The following is a 25,152-nucleotide window of genomic DNA, read 5'->3' as shown; positions in this document are numbered from 1 at the left end:
AACTGCCCACCGACCCCTGACTCTGCACACTGTGTGAAGGGAGGCCACTGCTTCTTGGCACAGATTCTGCTCCTCTCACAGGCTGCCTGGGTCCACTGGATCCTCACAGAAATTACCTGCTCCACTAGAAAATGCCCCATCATGTACCTGGTTTGACTCCTGAAGAGAGTTCTACTGGCTGTCATACAGTGCAGCTTTTGGCTAAATACCAGCCGAGTAACAGCAGAGATCCGTACTTCCCTAATCTCCTTCCCTCCCCTACAAATCCTCTGACTCTCTGCTTTTGGCCACACAGGTCACCTTTTATCTGAGAAGCAACACCTCCACAGCACCTTGCAAGGCTGGAGTATTCAGCAGCTATGAAATCAGTGACAGTCACACAACTTTTGGTACTGGTCCTGTGCAACTATCAGCCCAATTCTCATGCAGCTGCATCTAGACATGGTTTTGAGGCCAGTCCCTGATCTCCACGTTTGGAAAACATCCCATTTTCAAAAAAGTTTCACAGGAACGATTCCCTGCAGCCTGTTCTTACACCAGCCCATCATGCCAGATCCTGTACTCACACCAAGCCCTACAAAGCTCCCCTGTGACTCTCCTAGGGATCTTTTCATTGCTGCACACACAATCTGCCTCAGCAACAGCAAATACGGCAAAAATAATGACCAACACAATGTCTCAGAGGCAGATACAATAAGGCATCCAAGGCTCAGGGCCAGAGTCTTGATTACAGATCCAGAAAGGGTGATATTCAGCACCCAATGCTGCACCATGAGAAGGGAGTTGTCAGTATGGCTAGAGGAAAACAAGAGGGTTTCGGTGTCTTTGGGGCACAGTTTCATAAACTTATGGGTTTCAGACAGCTGATGTTTCCAACCACTCATTCTCCCCTGACCTTTCCTTTCCCCCTTCCCCCCTCCCCCCTCCCCTGCACCTGTGTGAGTTTGTGGGGCTGTGCTGTAAACTGGATCACTGAAATGATCTGAGCTTAAAATACACCCCTTTACTCTTTACACGGTTATTTTTAACCTGGATCATTTCAGCCTTGGAGCTCACAGCATGGCCCACCACGTGCTTGCCCTGCTGTAGTGGAAAGGGATGGAGGGGTGACAGGAGCAGCCTCAAGCACAGAGGAGAGGGCTTTCCTTTAACTGCTCCAGCCACAGCCTGAGGAAATTACATCCCTGTGTGTCCTTTTGTTCTGATAAGACAGAAAAATCATATTTTTGCATGCCTGCTGGTAGAGGCTGGGCTGGTCTGTAGCACTGGTGAAACCCTGCAGTCTGTTGCATCCAAGTCCAGGCCATGACCTGTGAACCACCACAGGGAGACCATCACTGGTAAGAAGTTGCCATTAAGCACCCACAAAACACCCATAAATAACCATGTCAGCCATCCCCAGCAGCCCTGCTTCAAATAACAGCAACCACAAAATGTAAGCAGGTTCTCTGTGCTGTATGGCAGAGGCCAAGCTCTACACCTGTAGGACATGCTCAGCTAAGGAAGGGACGGGGGATGCATCTGTAGGGAGGAAACTCCTGAAGTCAAAATAAACCATCACCACACTCTGCCTGGAGGCCAGCAACTGGGAAGCAGTGCTGTGGTTTCACTGGGATTAAAGCATCAATCCTGGCCAAGGCTGGATTTCAGGAGGGAATGAAGCCTCTTGCAGGCCCTCGCTTCCCTGCCTAGCTCAGCTCTCCCAAGGCAAAGCATTCTGCACAAAGCCTTCCCAGGACTGACCCTTCTCATTTTTCAGTGAGGTAGCTGCAGGATTCGAGGAGCCAGCCAGCCACAGCCCTTGTCTACACAGGAAAGCTTATACCAAACTGAGCTAACTCTCCCAGCCTGCAGGTCAAAACACAGCCTTAATCTGATTGAGGTGCTGCTTTTCTGCCTAACTGAACTCATTTGCAATTGGCTTGGCTGAAAGGATCTGTTCTCAAGCTCACAAGTACCTGATTCTGACACAGAAAGCAGCATTTTGGGAATGACACCGTAAGCTGCATCAGGGAATACGGCTCCTTTCAGAGTTCCCCAGGGGTTGGAGGGGGTGAATGTCTCCTACTCCTGCAGTGAAGTGCTGCCTCTTCCCCGAAAAGGTTCCCCTGCAGAGCTGGGATTTGATGGACTGGAGATGTCCTGCACATCGCAGACCAAGCAATGGAGAAGTGATGACAGTACTGCTCCAATTTGGGGTGACAATTTCCATCGGCAAGAGCCAATCCCTTCTTCCTGACCCATCTTTTCTTCAACCACAGAGGCCAGCTGGAGGCAAAAGGTCACTGAATAGTCACACAAGGCATGATCTAAGGTATGCTTCCTGTTTATCTGCAGAGGACATGAATTTATGCTCTGGAAAATGCACCACAAATCCATCTCAGTTATTTTGGCTCTCGCTTTTTTAAGTGCAGATAAGATTAGATGAGCAGCTCATAAGGAACTCCTCTTTAAATCAACTAAAAAAGCTCAAGAGCAGTTTTTAATTAGGATTGGACCCATGCTACTGAATGGAAAAACCTCTGTAATTTGTAGCTTCAATAAAAGTAATTTATCTTTCTCTGACATTTAGATGTATCCCAGCTTGCACCCTCCTGCCAACATAACCTGAACTGATTTGTTTATCTGTACCCATGCAAGTACATCAGTGGCATCAGGATCATACTGAAAGGGGAACATTGTTTGCACTGGGAAGGGAGAGGCAAGTAAGCAGGGTGTGTTTAAAACACAAACTCCCCCAAAAGAGCAAGCTGAAAGACGAGAGGATGGGAAAACACCTGAATCACAGCATGAGGAATCAGGCAGCACAAAGCAGGAGATGCTGCTGCCCACAAGCTGAGCCTGCCTGTTCTCCCTGTGACCCACAAAAGCACAAACACAGGCTGAACAGAGATAGCCCAGGAAGTAGGTGGGCTCACACTGGCCTTGGCCCATGTTCCACATCCCTAGAAGGAAATCTCATGATGCTTGTTCTGACTAGAGCTCAGCACCACGCTGAGCCCCTGGCTCAAGAAGCAACACATCCCAAGATGTAAGCCCTGAATAAACAAAACTCTTCTTGCTACACTGACCCCTCTTCAGCCCATCAAAGCATCCTTCTTTGCATCTCTCTCTTTACTCTTCTTCACAAATCATTCTCACTGGAGACCTTCCAGATCTCTGTTTCAGGAGGGATTTCTGTGATTTATTTACTCACTTGGCGTCTTATCTGGCAAGGAAGCTGCTCCTTGTCTCATTGTAGTAAATTTTAATTATTGGCAGAAGCCCCAGCTGGAACTAGCTGCAGCTGTGGCTCTGTGATACCTCCTAGCCAGTCCTGTCCATCATTGTGTCAGTGTAGCCTGTAGCACCTTGGGAAGCAAGGCCAAGGCTCCTACCTGCCTTTCCTACCATTTACTGTACAGCAGGGGTGATATTTACTGTGCTGTGCTCCACCAGAGCAAAAGCTACCCTGTGAGCCACCTCTGCACCACCCTCTGGTGGGGCTAGGCTAGCCCTGAGAACTCTGTGAGCATTTGGAGCACTACACAATTCCTTTCCAGGAGAGGAGAAGACAAGAATATCTTGCAGGACTTTCAAGTGTATCTTTAACACTACAAAAAAAACCCCAAACTTTTCTACTTCTATCTTTCTGCAGTATTTTCTTTGATCAGCCTTTACCAGACACTAAACACCTCCAGTCCACAATCCCAATGACAATTTTGTGAGCTTTATGAATGGCAGCATGCACAGTCCTCATCCTTTTCCCCCAAGCTGCCATCAGATGGCTGAACAAAACTGACTCAGTGTGCCATGGGCCCCTCACTGCTACAATGCAGGAGTGAAACAAAATAGAAAGCTGAGCAAAGAAAGTAAGATTTCCACTTCAAAGATACAAGAAGAACTCAGGAGCTGATGCCTGGCCATAAAATCTGGTTATGAAAGAGTGTAAGTGTTTGTTGAGGAGTATAATGATGACCCCAGCAGGCTCTGCAGAATCCTTGGCTGTTGGTTGCCAGGCTGGCATTTTGAAGGTTGCACAAACAGGTTTCTAGTTTGACTTGCAACAAAAGGAGTTAATGTCTCATATGAGAGTGTGCACAACTGTGTAGAACCATTGTAGGTCCAAGATAAAGCTTCATCTACGTTGTGAAGCCTCAGCCAGGGCAGAGGAAGCCTCCACATCTGGTTGATGTCACAAGCAACAGATTCATTCTTGCAGCTTTGGGGAAAGCAATCTGTGAATTATATTGTGAATGCTGCAGTTTGGGCTCCAGATTTCTGAATACTCTGCGAGGACAACAAGATCTCAGATTAGGTTTGGGACCAGTCTGAGCTCTTGGCCCCAAAAATGGGTTTTAGACTCTGACCCAGCCACACATCTCTTCTGTACGTATTTCTACATAGCTGTAGGTTGTGGTTTCCTTGAGACAAGGGACTGCTCGTTAATCGAGATGTTAAAAAAAGTAAAGAAATATTGGACATGTAAGTTTTGGAGGCAGTCAGGAAGAGGTAAGGAGTCCTGCTTACATGTGCTGCCTTCAAGGCAGTCAGTGTTGTTAGAACCCAAAGATCCCTAGCAGCTCTCCTCAGTTCCCTCTGAAAACAGGACCTCTCACAGCAGCCCTAACAAAGATTCAGCTAAAACTCCTGAAATGCAAATGGCAGGAAAACACACCAGGTTTTCTCTTGAACTCTTCCTTTTTGAAACATTTTCAGTGGCTTCTTGCCTGAGGGTAAATCACTGCTGGCCCTTCTCTTGGAGTCTATTCAATAAGTTAGCCACAAGAACAATACAGAAGTATGACATTCCTTCTCAGAGTGGCACCCAAGTCAATGTTTATCCCATCACAGATAAGTGAATATAGGATGAGTGTGTGCCTGGCCTCAACTGCAAGGCTATTGCACAGCTATAATGAGGGTGATAACGAGGAAGGAGCTCTGACCATAGCCCAGGGCAGAAAAGTATGAGGAATGTGGACTACAAGGGATTGTTTGTTTTTAAGAGAAAGGGCAGAAAAATCCCACTTTACATAAAATATGTAAAAATATGTGATGCTTCCCTGAGTTTGGATAGAGTTTGCTTTAGGGCAACATTCTTTTCAAGACTTGCAGTGATCTGGTCTTGATTTTCTCATTCTGAGTTCCCTTGTGAAGTGCTGCCATCTTGGCACTGGGGGTCAAGCACTGCCCAAAGGGTAACGTACATGAGGATATTCCAGCTCAGCAGCTTTCATCCAGAAGACTGCAAGAAAATATCTCAATTGCCTCACTTGAAAACTACAGAGGGTTGGATCTGCCAAATTTAAAGGCTAAGCAAAGCAAGATTTGGGAATTGGGTAGAGGCTGATAAGTAACCAAAACTAGTCAAGGAACAAATAAGTTCCTCAAATGAAGGAAGCGCTGTATTGAATTGTCCACTACACTGTAAATAAATGGTTCGTGTACTTTCAGCCTTGCTTGCTAAAAGTAGAGGGGAAACTCCTGATGGTTTTCCATCCTTCAGTGGTTTGATGTACCCAGGTCTATTTGTACCTATGAGGTACCAATAGCCCAAGTGTGCTGGGCCATGGGGACCACTGGGTGGTGGCTGGAGTGAGATGCTATGGTGTCAGCAGAGCCAGGCAGTGCCAGGCAGGAGGAGACAGGCAGAGGAGAGCAGCCAGTGCCAGACACGCAGGAGAGGAGCTGTGTCCTTCACAAACAGAATTATAGGAAACATCTGCAGACATCGGGAAATTCAATGTGGTGAGGTGAATAAACTATCTACCTTCTGTTTCAGAGAGTGGCTACATTGAAAATAAAATGAAATAATCATTATTTTAAGCAAGTTGTTCTTTCCTTTGTGCCATGGTACGTAGCTCTCAGGAGTGCCTGGCCTGTGCTTGCCAAGCTCCAGCTGGCGAGATTAGCAAAGGCAGCAAGAGTCACTGTGAAAGGCACAAGTGAGATCTTGAGTCTCCCTTTTGGCAATGAGGATATTTGGCAATTGCCTGGTGCCTGCATATTCCCAACACTGCATGGGCTGATTAATCTCAGCAGCATTACCTGAAATCACTGTCAGGAGCATCTGCTGAGAGGGCAATGTATGGGCTTGTGCACTTTAATGCCTGTGTAGTTACTGCTGCATATCCCCCAGAACTGGTCCTGAGCTAAGCCAGGGTTTCACCTGTCAGGAGAGCACTCAGGTCACCAGGCAGGTGTGAGAGGTCTCCTCTGCCCCAGCAAACCCTGAATTCTTTGCGACATGTTGGCACAGCTTAAACAAGCAGGCTGGCAAGGGCTTGCCCTAAACCCTAAATTAAAACCCATCCCTTCCTGGGCAGACCAAAGAGTTTGAAGCCCACACTCTCAGAGAACAGAACAGAGCCCAGGCTTCCTGAGCAAGTGTCTTATTGCTTCTGGCAAAGGCTGCCAGGAGTGGTTTGATCCAGCACCACCATTACCAAAAGAGGCAGTGAACTGCAGCACCTGGTCCCTAGCGGGCAGGGTGCCTGTGCAGGGGCAGCATGTGTGAAACCTCAGCCTGTACCCTACAGAGACACAGGCAGCTCTTGGCTCTGCTGTGCCCTGAGCAGGAAAAGGCATCTGGCTGTTCAGCCATGACTCTCTGTGCAGGGGATGGCAAACCAGTTAAAATCTACCATTTAAAGAAATTATTTTGTGTGCGTTCATAGTGGTTTGGGAATCCGTGACTGAGGTGACCACAGAAACCTCCAGCAAAACGTGGGTGTCACTGTTTCCTTTTCTGCAACAAGTGCTTTTTGTGACATGCCTGATCCTGTTTGCCATGCTCAGAGTATTCTAATGGGAAAAGGAGTGCTGGGAAGAGATGAGGATGTGGGACAGGGGGAATGTAATAGGGACCCAAGGACAGGTCAAGCAGGGCAAATCCAGGCTTGTGCAGAAGCAACATTCCAGGCACTGGTTAAATTTTAATGTAGAGCAGGTGGGTGCTCAGTGAACTGGAGGAACCTACAGGGTCAGGGAGTGACTGGAAGATGTGGATTGCAGCCTTTCCATCTTGCATTAGTCCTGTAGTTGATCTACGACACGATAATTCCCCTCAACTGCTCAAAAATCCAGGAAAGAATTTTAGTCCAACAACTAAAATGAGACTTGGTCCCAGAAATCAGAATGGTCAAGAGGAAAGACACAAAAGGTACTAAAGAAAGGACAAGGTGACTCCTATTGCAGGGAGAAGACAGGAGGTTGGGATGGGAGGTAGGAAGGTGAAATAAAAGGCTGTTAAGTACCAGTGAGACCTGAGGGGGAGAGGCTGTGGGACATACAGTAAAAAGAGATCATGATCATTGGGATTATTTGGTTTATAAGATACATAGCAACATTTGCCTGCAGACAGTGACAAGGAAGAAACAGGAGGGCTAAGCAGAGAGGCAAAAATCTACATTGCCAGCCAGGCCAGCTGCCTACAGACAAGGTGACCAGGGTGTCCAAGAGAGCAGGGAAAACACAGAAGCTCCATTAAGGAGTCCAATGAATTAAAGGAGAAACGGCCTCCGCCTTTCCTGTAGAAGGGCCCTGCGTCTGCAATTGCCTCACAACAAGCCCAGCACAGCTGCTCGCAGACAGGCCGAGCAGCCAACATGGAAATAATTCCAGGCAGCAGGAAAAGGATTGTGGATAAAGCTGATATGTGGCTGGATGCGGTCATACCCAGCCACACGAGTGGAAAAAGAGGGAAAAGCTGAGGCTGTGCCCACACAGGCAGCATGGCAGCCTTTCCCTGGAGAGGCTCCATCCAAGGGGGGTTCTCCTGCTACCTGAAGCAGCACAACTTCAGAAATGTGCCCATATTAGGTTTTGAGCCCACACATACCACACAGGGTTCTCCCTTCGACTTGTCGTCTCTGTTCAGATGCTGAGGTATTTAAGATGATACAGCTTCAAGAAATAAAAAAGAAGTACAGAACTATTGAAAAGCTGATGGTTTACTGTGTGGCTACTGTAGGTGGAAACGTAATGCAAACCATCTAACTACAACTCTACCACTGCAAACCGGAGCTCAGCCATCAGCAACCTTAAGCACTGAGACACAAAAACCAAGCAGTTGAACACAGATCTCTACAACTACTAAGTCTGACTACACTAGGAGACTAGACTAATACCCTTCTTCCTTTTATGAAGTCCTGGAAACTCAGTGTCTTGCTATTTCCTTCAAGTTAATATATTTGTTTTAAAAATACTGGCTGTATTTATCTGGAACAAACAGTTTAAAAAAAAGTGGGGGTTTTTTGGTTTTTTTTTTTTTTTTTTTGTTTTTTTTTTTGTTTGTTTGTTTGTTTGTTTGTTTTTTGGGGGGGTTTGGTTTTTTTTTTTTTTTTTTTGTTGTTTTTTTGGTTTTTTTTTTTTTATGTTTTTGTTTTTGTTTTTGTTTTTTTTCCTCATTTGGCCTTAAAAAAACAGTGTTGATGTTGCAGAGCTCTTCCCTTGCTCCAAGTGAACATCAGGGACAAATCTGAAGCAATTGTCCATCAAGTTTACCATATCTCTAAGTCTCTTGGGGGAAATAGTTTGTGCTGCTCAAATGGGAGTGCTATCAGTAAGCCAGAACCTTGCAGCAGATACACTGAGCATTCCTATTATTCGAGGTTATGAAAATTCAGATTGGGATGCTGAAAATAAAGTCCCTTAGTCTGGAATGCCCTGTCACATACAGCCCTCAGCTCCTCACTTAAAGAAGGCCACAATGAAGGAGGCCAGTGGGAATATAACAAGAGGAAATGGCCTCAAGTTGTCCCCCAGGAGAGGTTTAGATAGGGTATTAGGAAAAATGTCTTCACTGAAAGGTTTGTTCAAGCACTGGAACAGGTTCTCAGGGAAGTGACAGAGCCACCATCCCAAAGGACACACATATGTAGCACTCAGGGGTTTGTTTCAGTGGTGGGCTTTGCAGGGCTAGGTTAATTGTTGGACCTGATGATCTTACAGGTCTTTTCCAATCTAGATGATTCCGTGATTAACTTGGCAGCAGGAGTTCAGTGTCATCTGAGAGCTAATGCACCACTTTCTTAAGTAATTGAAGATCCCCACTCTCCTTCAAGCAGCACTACTTTTCATTTCTCCAAAATTAAATTAGGTGAACACCTACACAGTTTTTAGCTTAGTTCAGGAAGACATCTGGATTTTCTGGTATGTCAGGCAGGATATGGATATAAAATCCTGTCATGAACTCCTTCTCTCCATCTGATGGGAGCCCTCTAGCAATAAATACCGTCTGAAAGCTTGGTGATACAACAGACATGAGCTATAGCAGATATCTAAACTGCAGATAATATGCTTGAAGGGGCGGGGGGGGGGAATGGGTTATTTCTCAGAAATTATCCACTGAATAAATAAGTTGATGAGGTTGTGTTGTTTTAAGAACCCACAGACACTCCCAATGCGGAATTGCTCCGTCGGAGCCAAGGGCTGATCTGTACCCTGGCAGGGTGATGCTGATGTCCTGATCTACAGCTGACAACAGCTGTTAGCAAGATGTTGGTCTGGCTGGCCTGGAGAGCATTGCTTCCCGTGTGTCTTCAGCAGCTTGTCCAGGCAGGCTCTGGGATGTGTCCTCGAGACTTCCAAAGGCTCCATGGCTGGAGGGGTGGGTTGGCAGCTCTGATGAAGAGCAGTGGTGGCCACTGAAAGACGTAGCTGCTTTCCTGGTGAGCTACTTCCACCAGCTGCTTGTACAGAACTCTGCTCCTAGCCAGGGCTTCCCTCAGGATCCTTCTCAGCTTCCCAGTGCTTCCCTTCCAGACATCTGTTTTTCTTAATGGTCTGGGAACTGTACACAGCTTGTCAAGTTCCCCCAAATTAATTGGTGCCTCTCTGTGTGTACTTCCAGGCCTTCTTCTGGGGAGCTCTTGCTGCTCTAGGAGAGTAAGGGGTGAGCTAATGGAGGAACAACCAGCAAAACCTCCCAGACTGCCCACAGGAGACAGGAAATAGTGCAGTCTGTAGGGCAAGTGCTCTGCTCTCACGTGAGCAAGGAATTCTAGACTAAGACACAGAGTGGAGAGATGGCCAGGAAGGCTGGACTTGCATGTGTATTACTTCAGTGGGGAAAGACATGCATAAACCATGTTGATCATATTGTGCCTTGCAACAAATCATTATTTTATGCCATCTCAACCACGGTGCTCCTTTAAGTGACTTGCTGTAGCTTCAGACACGATGGGAGGCTCTGAGAGTCCTCATGAGAGGACACTTCTCCTCTCACCTGCAGACCCTTGGGCACCTGCTCTGTAAGAAATGGGCTAAGCCAATGGAACAGCTCCAGTAGCAGAAAAGGTCTCAACCCAATGGAACTTCTCCCTTGGATACCTTACAGGGGGTCAGGAAAAAACTCTGCTTTTAGCAGAGTCTGAAAAAAAAAAAAAAAAGATGAATTTCAACATGAGGAGGCTCAGACTCAAGATGCTTCCCTCGTGGGACGAGGAAGGGATCGCTTTTGGCCTAATGAGTGGTTAAAGAGGATGAACTTTAGTAAGTGCATATACAAAAAGCATAAATTATCTAATCTGAAGCTATTCAGAAGGTTAAATTAGAAACTGAAGTCACTGAACTGTCAAAGAAGGTGCATGGTGAATGAAAGATTCAGGGACAGTTCAAAATATTTCTGATAAATGCTGTAAGTAGACTGTGGTACCTCCCCATTTAAACTCAGTTAGAAACAGCCCAGTTGGAGCAGCACAGGGATTCAAACTCCTCTTAATTTATCAGGCTGGGAACAGAAAATCAGAAGGGTAAATGAGCCTACACAGAGTTTCCAACTGCAGCAGCTTCCAGGACTCATCAGTTAGGACTGTGCTATCTTTGTAACACATTGCTATAAAATTAGGTCTATGCTGGATACAGGCAGGACAGAGAAGGAGGTTCGTATTTATCTAAGCCTGGAATTTATTCTAAAAAGGTACACAGATATGGAGTGGAGGAAAGTGATAGCAAGCATTCTGCTGGCAGCCAGCTTGAGGTGTGAATGCTGAGCTATACCCACAGAGATGTCTTGTTAGTTGGACCCTGGAGGGCTCAGTGGCCCCAGTGGCACTGGGGACCCGTGTCTGCAAAGCTGCTTTGCCACCCTTTGACTTCATCCAGAGTCTCCAGCCTGTAAGACTCCTGAAAACTGGGCCAAACACTGGGAAGATGTACCCAGGCAGCTGTAATTTGCTGTTATGTTTGAAAATGCCTGAGTTTTCAGCCCAGCCTGGATCAGCCATAATGATGCATTGGAAATATAGTCTTTTCCACTGGTAAACAACTCATCTATATACCCTGAGGAAAATGCACACAAGCAACTCCTGAGCTGCAGCTTGGCCTTTGACACAGATTATTTTTTGGTGATGTGAAGAAGATAACAATCTCTGTTTCTGAGTAAAAATGCTCATGAAATTCTCCCAAAATGCTTTAATGGAGGAACCCAGTGCTCGTAAGAGCTTTGAAACACTCTATCCCTACTTCAGAGCTCTATTTCTTTTACCTGCTGGCTGACTGGAACCTGCTTACATGTTCTTTCTCTGGCAAGAAGAGGAACTAAAGTTCCTTCAACCTCAGGCACAGTTTCCCCAGGTTCAAGCTGGGTCACCGGAACCAGGTGTCCAGGAAGTGTGGGCACAGTGCCTGCACAACACTTGCTCAGTGAGTGAATCAGCACTAGGAAGCTCTGGCCAGCAAGGCCCTGAATTCACAGGCGTTGAGAAGAAAAATTAAATTCAACTTTTGATCTCTGGAATCACTGGAACGATCCAGTGATTTTTCAGTACCTTCGCTGACTATGACAGGATGATGTGTAACACGAGAATGAAGTCCTGATGTGAGTGGAAAAGGCAACTTTGCATTGAGCTGGGAGATGAAAGACACAGTGCTAAGATTGTTTCTTTTTTGCAGGAGTAACCAGTGTATTCAGAAATCCATCTCTTTTCTTCCACTCTGTCCTCTACACAGGCAATTGCTGTCTGGAGTACCAGATTTGTTTGCACAGAGAGCCCCTCTGCCACTAACTGGGAATGAACACCTTCAAACTGGGAATGGAAACCCTGGGTTCTCATGAAAGGACAGTGTCGACAACTCCATGCACCCTTTAAAGACTAAATGGGAAACCAAATTAGACTGTGCACATTTCACAGTTAAACATGTCCTCACAGCAAAGCCCAAGGGGTGAAATTCCTGGGAAGCCTGGCACACCAGCTCAGGTATGTGTCTATGAAAACAGGGCATGTTTCATCTGAACTTACATCAGGAGGAACATGGCACTTAGCAGAAAGGTATTTCAAGATGATTGACTTGAGTAAGCCATGACTGCTGTTGTAGCATGCAGTTTTAAAGGATAAAGAAACCCATTCTAAAAACAGAAAGAAAGAATAAAAATAAAATTGATTTTGTGTTTTACACAGGCAGTAAAATTACCATTCCCAGACTCTTGCAGATGTGATGCCAATTTATTTTGACCTGAGCTTCCCACAGGCAGAAGTTTGCTGGGCTTGAGCAATGCACTGCAGCAGGGAGGAACCATAAACACTTTGGGGGCCTGATGCTGAACAGCCACTGGCTTCTCCCAGCAGCCCACACGTGGAAGAACTGCAGAAGCAGCATGGTGCTGCCCCTCTGGTGGCCCTATCAGTACCACTAACCTGAATACAACTGAAGACTGCTTCTTATCTTTCTACCACTCAGTCCAGTCTATTTTTGAATCATTCATGGGAAAAAGATTTTCTACTACATTTGGTTTCCACTACGCTACTCCAAACCATGCCAGACCTCACTGTTAGAAATCTTTCCCGCTATTTGGTGAGATATAAATCTTTCCTTTAATTGGATCCCATTATTCCCAGGCATACTGCTTTTTCTCATGCACTAACAAATTCTGTTTCCTCTTTTTTCTAAAACAGTTTTACAGTACTGTCCTCAGACTGCCTGCAAAGCCACACTGACTTGTTAAACTCCAGTCTTCTGAGGCAGAATTCCCTCTCCTTTGCATTTTTGTGCCTTTCTGTGCACAAGAAATCACTGGTCTGCATCCTTTAGATATCCAGGCTTTCCAAACCACACACGTTAATTCTATGTGAATTTGAGAAGCCTGGGATGAACAGGAGCTTTGTTGAAGCTGGCAGTGGTAAATCAATATCCTTTGCAGATTAGCCACACTGACCAAAACCCTGTGTGCTTTCATTAGAAAGGGTAAACAGGTGTATTTGCATATGCAAAAAAAAAACCCAAAAAACCCACAAAAACAAAAAACCAAAAAAAAAAAACAAAAAAAACAAAAACAAACAAAAAAAAAAAAAAACACAAAAACAGAACAAAAAAGCAAAACCAAAACCAAAACAAACCAAAACAAACAAAAAAACCCCAACCTGCTTACAACTTTGCTACCTGTTCTATAGGGTATGAGCTCTTTTAAAATCTGGTGGTGAATAATGAAGAAGTCATGCATGTAAATATGCTGTAAATCTGGCAAGTGAGGTGTGGGTCTTTTTTTGCAGAAGACTTCCAGAAACACCTTCAGCAAGTGATGTGCTTGAATCTGACAAGAATTTGGTCCCGCATCTTTTCCTGTCTTTCCGAAAAGTGGCACTAATGGGGCAGATAAGGCTTATCCTCACCAGTACGTTACCAGGACCCAGATACTGGTGGTAAGATACAAAGATAAAACTCACATCTGATTTAAAAGCATTCACGGCATGAGACTGCATAGCTGGATACATTGTGACCTGCATGAAGTGTGACTTAAATCCATGCCTAGGTGAGACATGAAGTGCCCTGTGCCTCTGTCACAACGAGGTGTGAAGCAACTCTGCAGTGAGTGTGTAATAACAGCTTCTCCTTACACAACAGCTCTGCCGTCCCTAGACCACATTCATCTTATGCCTGCTGTCCTGCAAACTGCTAAAGGCACATCTCTGTCTGCAAAGCACCAAGACAAGGTCCTCCAAAGAGGTTTCCTTGCTGCTGGGTTCAGCTGCCAGCTCAGATCCCAAATTCTGGCTGTAGAGCTGTTGTTTTAGGAAAAGGAGCATCTGCCTCTCTAAAACACCTCTGTTAACAGACCAAAGTGGAAACAGAATGGAAAGCCAACCCCAGTTTGTGTGGGCTGGTTCATTTCCATGATAAAAGCCAGCAAGTTTCCAAGCAGCATCTATTGATAAAGCAGTGCTGATGTTTTCCCCTGCTCTTCAGATAAGCAGCTCCTGGGAATGTTTGAGAAGGTATGTGTGATATGCTGTTCAACTGCAAAACATCCTGCCAATTACACTGTGGAGCACAGGACAGAAGGCATTTCCAAAATGCTGTCACCATGGCTTAGGAAACTCAGACAATCGAACTGGGGAGTGAGGAGAGGTTCAGAAGAATTCTCCCTCTCTGGTAACACAGGAAAAGCCTTAATTCCATTTATTCTGGGGTCTCTGCTAGGTGGAAGAAAGGGCTGCAGCACAGCCCGTGGGGTTTGGTTTGGCTGTTTCCTGTCCTTCGAGAGGGAGGCCTCCACTCACGGGGATGTGGAAGTCTGGCAAACAGGATCCTTTCCAGGACTCTTTGCTGCAGACATGCTATTTACTGGCAAGAAGGTCCCAAATCTGACCAGACCTGAAGAGTAAAATGGAATCCACTCCCCATTTAAATATAAATATTATATTAAATAAAATTAAATACTATATAGTAAAATATAGTACCTCTCCCAGTATATTTAAATACTCTTCCCTTTATTTTCACAGACACACTGCACAAACATGTCATTTTGATGGGTCTGGGAAGAAACACTGGAAACAAGTGTATTTGATGTTGGACTGTTCTGTTAAGCAAAAAGAAAAAAAGAAAAGAGGAAAAAGAACACTTTAACTTTTAGAATGAAAGCCAATCATCAGAGCTTCCTGACAGAGCTAACCATGGTGTAATGCCTCTTCGTAATCTCAGCCCCACAGCTGCAAGGGTGGGCAGAGACCTCTCTCAGCCCAGCTCACCTCCTGTCCTGCTGCTCTGAGGACCAGGATGGTCACAGATTTCAGCCCCCTCATCTGCACAGTACCCATTCCTGCATCCCCTCCCATTCAATCCCCTTGGGTGACCCCTCCTCAGTGCAGTTTTCCTAATGACAGGGTGAGTGCTGCTCAGGACGTTGCCCAGAAGGGTGAATTGAGCAGAGAACTGCCCTCAGTCCTGGAAAAGCTTTCCCTCTGCTGAGTCAGTGCACCAACAGGAAAAATGGAGATCTAGCAGGAGTAGTTGCAGAAAAGAGACATGGCAATAGAGATGTCACAGAATTAAATGACACCGTCATGTTGGTAGGCACAAAGAAGGGGGGGAGCCTTCCCAAAATACACCTGGCTGCTGCACCTCTGCAGCTTAGGGAACCCATCACACCATAGGGAGCCACTCAAGTGAAATTCAGTCTTGGATTGTTTCCCTTCGCTGTGCAAGTAAAGTTCAAGAGTCTCTATGCTCCCAAGCCCCTACAGAGAGGGTGGGAAGAGGAATGCCATGACTGCTGTGGAATATGGGCTGCAGAAAGCCACAAGCACTTTCAGTGGATGCCTTAACTCACAACATCTGCAGCAAGGTTTGGGAAGCCACAAGCCATGGGAATTAGACAGCTTGGGCCAAATCTGAAGATGTAAACTAACAACCAACACAAAAATTTCTAATATTTTCTGTACCCTAAGTGCAAAGAATGTTTCATGGCTGCTTTTCTTCACAAGTGGCTTAGCTTTCCCCAGTGCAGTTTTACACATTTTTGATATGAACTCATGTTAACAATCTGTGGTATAAACTTCATGATTTCTTTTCACCTGCCATAACACTGGAAAGAAAACTGATTGTCAGATCTATTTTGCATCAAGAAGATGGGCCAAAAAAAAAAAAAAAAAAACCCAAACAGCAAAACAAAACACTGAAGATCAACAGACACAAAATTACGTGAACTGCATTTTTCTCCCTCTTTAGGATCTTAAATCGTTTCAGTTGCTGCTTTCAATGTGGCACATTCCTGACAGCAGGATGGCTAAGACCATAGGTACTAGTGCCTAAGCAGCAGCAACTGAACCTAACCCCTTTAAGAAAGAGATCCCAACTATCTTGCTTCTGTGGATTTTTCAAAACTAGGATCTTCCTGCCAGGGATGTGAAGGAAATCAGCTGGCTAGGTCAGCCCTCTGCCCTTTTCCTCCTAATGCTGGGAATCCTCATGTGTCCCATTAGAGCAAAGAGCCTGCCAGTTATGCCAGCAGGAAAGCAGGGAGCAGCTCTGCCTGCCACTGATGAAGCAAGCAGGGAAATGACAAGATTCCTCTCGTTCCTGCTGCACAGGATCATTAAAGCTGGTTTTAAAGCAAAGAGGCTGTGGCGAGCCTCTGTGTCCTGCCTGTGAAAAGTCCTCAGGAATAAATGGAGAAGAGAATCAGCTGGTGAGAAATCAAGCTCTTGCTCTTGGCCCTATTTTAGACTAATACCTTCTTACCTTTGGGACATTAAACACTTTTTTGGAGGCTTGGGGCAGGAGCAAGCACACTACTTATAAAATAACTTGGAAATTGAGATGTTTTTAAAATAAGAACAGTTTCAGCAATCTACAGATGACCAAAAGAACCAAGTAGCATGAGGAAAAAGTTGGGAAGTAGAGGTAAAGGGACAGAATCAAGAGCAGGAAGCTCTTAGGTCAGATACTTCAGAGAAGCTTCCTGGCTACCAGACCTTCCACTTGTGTCACACATCTCCAAAAAGGAAATGGCAGGTGTGTTCCTTTCTACTCAACAGAGACAACAGAAAATACTCGAGGGGCACAGTCCTCTGTGTGTGGAGAGGAGAGTGTCCTCAATGTGCCAAAATACCTGTTTCAGCCCTAAATTATAAGAAATTAGGAGCTCAATTCCCCCTCCCCTCTGAAACATTACAGGATACTACAGTGAACAAGAATAAAGTGTTAACAGTGAGTGACCTAGGCTCTGTCAAACCTGAAAACCCTTGTAAAGCCAAACATTTGTCATGTCACGTAAGTAGTCTGTGCTGAGCTGGTTTCACCACTGCTTGATCCTTCTCCACCCCAAAATCTATTTAGATAATTCCATTGAGGACATTTTTTGTAACAAAACACACCTGAACAGGCCAAATCTTTAACCCTTGCCTGTGGGGCAGGTCAGCACAGATATCAAGGATGGTGATGGTAGCACCTGGGTGTTAGCACAATTGCCTAGCTGAGTTATGCACTGGAATTCTTCAAAGAAAAATTGAAGTGGTGCTCGAAGCACACTGTTCCCTGGCTCTGTTGCATGTCCCCTGCTACTGGGGCTGCATCCACGCAGAAAAAAGCTTATCTGGGAAGATAATATAAAGTGTTTAGTAAGGTCTCTGTTTAGCAGAGAGAAATACCAAATGTCCTCTTTCATAATTTGAGGTTTTGCCAATGTTGTAATCACCTTTCTATTTCCTGTGCCTCTCCTAAAAATAAATATTCTTTTTCCCTTGCCACTTTAAAAAACTGTTTGAAAAGCTCACAAATCCAGCCTGATGTGACCAAAGCAAGCACCACCATTCCCATTTTGAATGAATGGGACGGGAGGCAGAGGGAGGTGAACTGCCCTGCCCAAGAGGGTGTTAAACAGGAGAAGGCTTGAACAGAAACCCCAGGGAAGCCAGACTCCTGTACACCAGCTGTGTGCCCACACTGAGACATGAGATCCAACTCTCCTGAAGCACAGGGTGCGTGGAGAAAAAGGGACAGAAAACCTTCTGGGGGTGTGCTACTCATCTACCTCGCTCAAGCACAGGTTCTCAGGTCCCCTTCCCTGACCCAAAATGCTCTACTGATAAGGAAAATGAGACCTCACAATCCACGTGGGACAGGGGCTACACACAGGGGTGAATCACAACTGCTGCTGCACGGGTTGGGAAGGAACCAACCCCAAGGAGCTTGGAAGGTTTGTTCTCTTATGTCCCCATTTTTAATGACCTCTTAAAAACTCCTTTCAAAATGATACTTTTAAAATCTAACACTCTAATCACACCTCAGAGACCAATAAGTAAATGCCAGTTCTTCTTCATTCCACTTTCACAGAGGTAATTTCTTCCCAAACCATCCCCCTACTTTCCCAATCTGGACTAAAACCTGCAAAAGAGTCCGAGGTGCACGATAGGAGTTGGGGTGGGAGGAAAGAGACCTTTATCTGAACCCCAGCAAGAAGATATTTTGAAGCTGCCTTCAGGGAGAAATTGTTTGCAAGGTGGAGCTAAAGCAGATCACGGAACCAGTCACAAGCTAGTGGAAATAAAAAAAAAAGTTTTCTTTACCTCCATGTCCCGCAAGAGAGAGGTGTCCTCGGGGCAATGTTTCTTCCCCACCCCTTTCCCTGTTATCTGTGGGAAAAGTCCAGCCGAAGAGAGCAGAGCCGTGCAGGGCTGGGAGATCCCAGCTGCTGCTCAGCCCGAACTGACGGAGCCCAGCCAGTGGCCCTGCACTACGAACAAGGAAGAAGGGCGGGTGGGTGAGAGGAAGGGAGGGAGGGAGGGGAGAGGAGGGGGAGGCAAGGCAATCAGGGTTTAAATTTAGACACAAATCTAAACAGATACTGTCCTTCCCGGAGCGCTGGGCTTGTGAGACAACAAGCGACAAGCTCTGCCTCCGCGCCCAAACTTGGGGACGCCGCATGTGCATTTCCTCTCCTTTTTCTCTCTCCCCCTTCCTATCGCCTTATCTTTATCCCCCTCCCATCCCTCCGTTTAGTCTCTATTTCTCTTCACTGCTTGCAGTTCCTGCCCTGGTATCTCTGCTTCGATCTCTCCGCTGTCCACACTTCCCTCTCCCAGGCTGCGGGGTCTCTTGCCTGTGTGTTTGCGAGGAGAGAATCCCTTTCCTTCTAACTGCAGCTTTCCTTTCTCTTCCTTCCTTTCGGTAATTTCACTCAGCAATGAACTGTCTTTAGAAAGGCAGAATAGGAGGAGAGCGAGGGTGATTATTTGGCTTGAACAGAATTTAAGGCGTTGTCCTGGTGCGCGGCTGGGACTCCCAGGAAGGACAAGTATCTGCTGGGTGATCCCGCAGAGAGAAGACAGGGCTTAATTGTGGGCACTAGCAGAGGGTCCCCATGCAAGGTTGTCACTGTCCAGCTGTAAAGCAGGACCAGCTCTTTCCACCTTGAATTTGTGTCTCACACCACCAGGTCGGAAGGTGCAGGTTGTTCTCCCCTCCCTTCGCAGGGATGGTCAGACTTGTGCACTGGAAGTGAGAAGCTCCCGTGGTGGTACAAAAATTCAGACGGGGAAAAACAAGGCTCCGAAATGTTTTTGCTGCACTTTCTCTTTCCACGCTGATCACAGTGTTGTAAACCGGACATCTCTTTTAGCAACTGTTTGCATATGCTCCTTCTCAAAGAATTTCAGTCCCCACCTCTCGAGAGCAGGGTGGTGCAGAGGAATTTGGAAACGCTCCCTTTGTCTTCTGCTGGCTTCCTCGCTTTGAGTGCAGCTGCAAAGTGACACAATGTCGTATCGTCATTTTGGCACGATACCTTGGGGCCAGAAGAGAGTTAAAGCATGTTTTCTAGAAGGGATGCATACTTCTCCTTTGCAGTGTTTCACAAGTCCCTGCTGGCTGTGTCTGAAAACGCTCCAGCATGGATTTAAATGTGAGCATCATGATATCCCAGCTCCCTGTTACTGATAGTGGTTCTTCCAGTGTAGTTAACTGTTGCTGTCCTGCATGCTGCAGGACTCCTGTGGAATTTGCACATTTAAATCGTGATCCAATTATCTCCCAGATTCAATATACAATAGTCACTCTGTCCTTAGCCAAAAGAACGAAAGGCTGAGTTGTTGCAATCTGGAGATTGGGCAAGAGGACTAATTAATCTTCTGTTGTTGAAACACTGGATTTGATGGATTACATGAAACCCCTCTGCTGTAAGCAACCAGAAGATGCTGCAAAAATAAAATCTCAAATAAATATGAAAATGAACCTACCACTTGTTTGGAAATCCTATTGCTTTCTTCAAGTCCTGCCAATGGTACATTAGGAGAGGGAATAGAAACTGAACTGAGAAGTAGGGTTGAGGCAGGGAGGGCAGGATTCTTCTACTGCCTATGCTTTGCCTGCTGGGGGGACAGAATGGAGGATTTCAAGCTGAGGGGTTTCACTGGACATGGGTTGCAAGTGCTGTTTTCCAGATATCTGCCCTGTAACACACCTCCAAAGTCAAAGTCACACCGTCAAGCCACACCTCCCATAACTGTTTCCTGCTGCTCAGGGGCTGTTTCAGTATTTTCTTTCTGCTTTCAGGGGTTCTGCTGTGCAGAGGAAACCATTTGCTTAGGTGTACAGAAAAGGAAACTGCTAGGGAGAGGCAGTATCACTTCACCCATATTAGTAAAGAAAAGCTGTTGCAGCTGCCCCACCACAATTCTTCACTCCATTTATTTCTGCCTCCAAGTATCTTGCCACAAAAGCAAATCTTTTCTGCCTGCTGGATTCCCAAATGCCATTGCTCTAGGCATGGTACGCAGTACTCAGAGCACTTTTGTCATTTTGTCTGTACTTTTGACACTTTTTGATGCTAAATCTTCCTTCCTGAAGGAGCAAGGGGCGAATGCACAGAAATATAGTGTATGTTTTTCTCCAGACAGGAAGACATGAGGTGTGGATTTGTTCTCCTCTCTCTTGTTTCTGGACTGAAAACCACCAGCAAATCTGAACAAACAACCCACATGCTTTAGCTGCAAGAACTTTGAAACAAACGTTATTAAGGGACGTTCTACAGAGAAACTGGGTGTTTTACATGATGTGCATTTGCAAGTATTTGGAAGTATCTTTGTGTATGACTCTTTGTATCCTTCTGTATATCCCTGCTTACAAACCTGGGAGGCAGCAGTGAATATGGGACTAACTCATTCTTGTATCCAAAAAAAAAAAAAAAGGTTCCACATCTGTTCTTCTCTGCAGGAAAAAAAAAAATATAGTCATCACTGTGCCATTAAAACAGGCTCTGGGGGGAAATTTCATTTGACTGAGAAAATGCTGCAGTTATGGCCCCCTGGATTTTGCAGCTTCCTGTCTGATTATTTTCAAGACATGTGAGGCCAACACAGCAAGTTTGCTTCAGAAGAAATGACTGGCACTCCTGCTACAGGCAGGATGTGGGGGAGAGGTGCAAGGAACTCCTTCATCCTGGCATTCCTTCAGAACAGGTGGCGCAAGAGGTTCTGCCATGCTTGGAAACACCATGGGCAACATTTGCTGGCTTCTTGCATTTTGGCTACGAAGGATGGAGAATGGAGCCTCTGCAGAGTGCTCAGAGAGAGCAAAAAAAAAGGAGATTCAGAGACATGGCTATGCTTTATTCCAAAACCAGACAGTTAAAAGTGCTTTGGAGGGCATCTGAAACTTTGTCTCTGGCATTTGTGTCCCTGCAGTTATCTCATTTGGGTGTGTCTGCCTAGCTGCCAAATCTGGGAAGGTATGTTTGTTAGGGTGGTGGGAGAGAGAAGGGTGGAGGGAGCTGTGGGTTCCTGCAGGACAGATTGCAATTCTGTGCTTTGTAAGACATTTGTTGTGGTTTTAGCAGAGCTCACCTGTCAGTGCCAGTATCTGAGGTCGTTCTGTCCACCTCTCTGCCTGGCCTTGGCTGTTGTTACCCACATCCTTTCCAGGAATTCACACCACTAACCAGCAGCTGTTACTATATTGGGCTTTTGACCTCCTGAAAATGGGGTCTCAACTCTTTCTGTTCCCACTCAAGCAACTCAATTCTCAACTGAAAAAGAAAAAAAAAAAAAGGGGGGGGGGGATAAGGTAGCCACCAAAGAAACAACATTTGCATTTCAAAGATCAATCAACTCGAAAAGCCAACATCCTGTTTTGGGTTGGCTTTACACATCAGGTCTGACACTTGGCAGCCCGACAGGAAGCGAACGTGAGCAGCGTTTTTCTGTGGGAAACTCGCTTTTTGAACGCACCGTTCTGCTAAGTGTGCCCCCAGCTGTCTGCCCGTGGCCCTCAGCACTGAACCAACGCCGTGGACGCTGAGCCTCACCCTCTTCTTCAGGGACTTATCAGCAGGAAATGAACTCAGCTGGAACGCTTCGTACCATTGACATTTTTGTGCTCGGGTCCTGCAGCTGCAGCGAAGCGCTTCTGAGAGCACAGACACACAAACACACACGTGCCAGCACCCACAGAACTGGAATGTGAGTTTGTGTGTTTTTTGTAGTGGCCACGTAAAAAAGTAGGTGGTAGAGACTGACTGAAAAACAGAATGATTTCATGTGTTCTTGACTGTCAGCTGGCGCCTGAGCGCTAACATCATGGTTCAGACTAACCAGGCTTCTTAATTAGGGCTACTTAATTGCCAGGTTCTGGGCAAAAGCCTGTCCCCAAGCACTTTACTGCACTTTTTAAACTTTACTGTAAAAAGTACACTTTACTGCACTTTTTACAGTAAAGTTTAAAAATGCTGTATGGCACAGGGCGCATTTCACCTCGTAATAATGAGATCACAGTGGGATGGGTCACCCTGGTCCCACAGGGGCTAGTGGGTGGTGTTCAGATAACTGGTGTCATCTCTTGCAGCACCTGAATGTTCTTGGAGAGCTCTTCTCTCTCCTGATCTGCTTGACTTCAGAGAACAAACTGAGCTGGGGTGTTAAGAGGCATGGCTGCATCCCATTTTACTCATATAGTGGTGGGACAAGTATTATCAGCATGAGCCACTGACAGCTTGCTTCCAGACCGAGCAATTCCTCTATAGTTACTAGTTTTAGTACACCGGGCTTAATATAAACCAGCAAAACCAGTCAGAACATGGCTGCTGGCAGAATTCTGGGTATATGTGCTGGGTTTGATTACACTCTTCTCAGGCCAGTCCTACTGCCCATCTCTCAGTGTCCTAGAAAGCAGCTCCACAAGCAGTGGCCCTCGCCAGCAGCTTCCTCAGCATGCAGCCCAAGCTCTGACTGAACAGAATTTTCTAACTGAAAATGGAACAATATTTCTGTCCCTAACAGGTTGTCCACAGAGGAAGCTTGCCTTGCCACTGCCTGTGTGGTGGCTTTTTTACAAAAAGTAAAAGGACTTTTGGCTGAACACCATGCCAGCGCTGTAATAACTCTACCTGTCTTTAAAAAAATACACCAAGGAGAGAATCACAAGCTAAATTCCCAACCAAGGTAATTCAGAGGGTGAGAACAAATAAATGTCTTATGCACAAGCATGCAACACCACTCTGCTCAGCAAAGGTCTGTGCTGTGTGCCTCTTCTAGCAGCAGCAGGGCTGATATCTCCTCAGGAGAGAATCTAACCAACATTTTTAGAAACAATTTGCATGGTGGGTCTCATGTGGCACCAAGCATTGGCACTTCAAAGCACTGGAGCACTTCAGCTTCTGCCAGAGCTGACTCACAGGTCAGTCTCTTCTGTCACAGGCAGCGGCAAGTGACTTTAATCACCCCGGCAAGTGACTTTAATCACCCTGGCTGTCACTTGGATGCGGAGAGCAGGCCTGGCTCAGGAATCAAGCGCTGCACACAGCGGGACTGCACAGCCCGCGAGTGTTATCTGGACACAGAAAGGTTTCTGTTCACGGACAGACTGCATGACCTAGACAGGAAGCCTGGACCAGAGCACAGCTAGGCTGCGTCTGAGGAGAAACCGTGCCCAGCCCATGCAGCAACCAGGCTGTCTGCAGAGAGAGCTGGCTCAGGGAAAACCAGCTCTGAAGAGGGCAGGCAAAAAACACGACACAAGCCAGGATGGAAACCTTGCCCGCTTTCTGACTAAAATACATGGACACAGCCTGAAGCCCATCACATGTAAAACACACTGAAATTAAGATTGTTCCATGAACTCGACCTTGGAGGAAGTAAACTCGGCTCCATTTATGGTGAGATATTACTGTCTATCTACTGGCTTTTAAATGCAGTGAAGCACATGATTTGGAAAGGAGAACTAGTAGTGCCTACCAATACTTTCTTGACCCTGTTATGCAAGGATGCTGAGAGCCCCTAGACAATATTGCAGCACAACAGAGAGAATCCTTCTCCTTTCTCTGAGATCTAACTGAGGAAGTGAGAGAGCCCAGTGGCTGCACATCAGGGGTTTAGAGCATCCTTTTTTTTCTTTTTTTTTTTCACTATGAAAATTTCAGTTTCTCCTGAGCATCTCCAGGAGAAGGCAGCAGCAGAAGGCTCCATGTGTCCTGGAGAGGAAGCAGGGATCTCTAAGCATGCTCTGTAGGCAAGGAGAATACTGGAGGAAAAATAATTTTGTTCTGCCTGTACAGGACAGCAGATAAATAGCAGGGAATGGATGGGTGGTGTGTTTTCCTTGCTGAGATCAGCCCAACAGAATGATCCATCCAGCCTGCTATAAGCTGTGGGTGCTGTGGGGCACCTGGGGCAGATGGTGGTCACAGGGCAAGTTAATTTGGCTTTCTCAGTGCTACATTGCTATTTACATAATGTGGACATATGTGGACCAGGTGGAAATATGAAAACCCATCATCTTTTAGGACCACTTGAATCAAGTCTCAGTTTTACCCCAGTTTCAAGCATCTCTTTCTACAAATCTTTATAAGGTTACTGAGCACAAAGTGATGGATAAAATAAGCTAGCTTAGTGTTTGTTTGGGTAAGCAATGCTTGGAAGAGCCTTCAGTGGAAGGTGGAATGGTGTTCAACTGACAAAACCAGAGGCAAGGGCTCTGACATACATCCTGCACTGTGCAAGGGGTAACACCTGAGCTCTGCCTAGCGGCAAATCATTCTGTGGGCTCTGTGGCCCAAAACAGATAGTCCCTGCTGCTGCGATTAAAGGATAAGGTTTTCCCAAGGGAAGGCTGGGCCCCAAACACCTGTGGTGACACAGAACCAGCCTTAGAGGCTGATTTAGCAGTGGGCAGGGATAGTGGAGCCGATGGTGCCGCCCCTTGGATTTGGAGAATGACAGAATCATTATGGTTGGGAAAGAACTTTAGGATCTCCGAGTCCACCTGTTCACCCAGCACCCCGTGCTCCCCATTAAAGCATGTCCTCAAGTGCCGTATCCACGCGGTTTTTGGACACTTCCAGGATGGGACAGACTTCCCCAGGCACAAAAATGCAGGGGCAATGCCAGGGGACCGCGCCATGGCCTATCCCGCGTCACTCTGACCCCGCAGAACGGGCCGGTTCCGACCCGGGGGGTGTCGGAGGGG

General features: G+C 46.2%; 1 protein-coding gene across 3 annotated transcripts in view; it reads right to left on the bottom strand.

The window, feature by feature from the left end:
- The window catches only part of RCSD1 (RCSD domain containing 1), a 30,594-nt gene extending 12,031 nt beyond the window's left edge, over positions 1-18,563 (bottom strand). For all 3 annotated transcript variants that reach the window (XM_053936407.1, XM_053936409.1, XM_053936410.1), the window contains exon 1: positions 18,264-18,563. In XM_053936407.1, the coding sequence (XP_053792382.1) occupies positions 18,264-18,269 (6 nt within the window). In that variant the 5' untranslated portion in view covers positions 18,270-18,563. The remainder of the gene's footprint in view (positions 1-18,263) is intronic.
- Positions 18,564-25,152: the final 6,589 nt, after the last annotated feature.

Source organism: Vidua chalybeata, chromosome 2, assembly GCF_026979565.1.
Source record: "Vidua chalybeata isolate OUT-0048 chromosome 2, bVidCha1 merged haplotype, whole genome shotgun sequence".
NCBI classification, from domain to species: Eukaryota; Metazoa; Chordata; class Aves; order Passeriformes; family Viduidae; genus Vidua; species Vidua chalybeata.
Note: the sequence above shows the minus strand (reverse complement) of the source record. Positions and strands in the feature narration are given on the sequence as shown.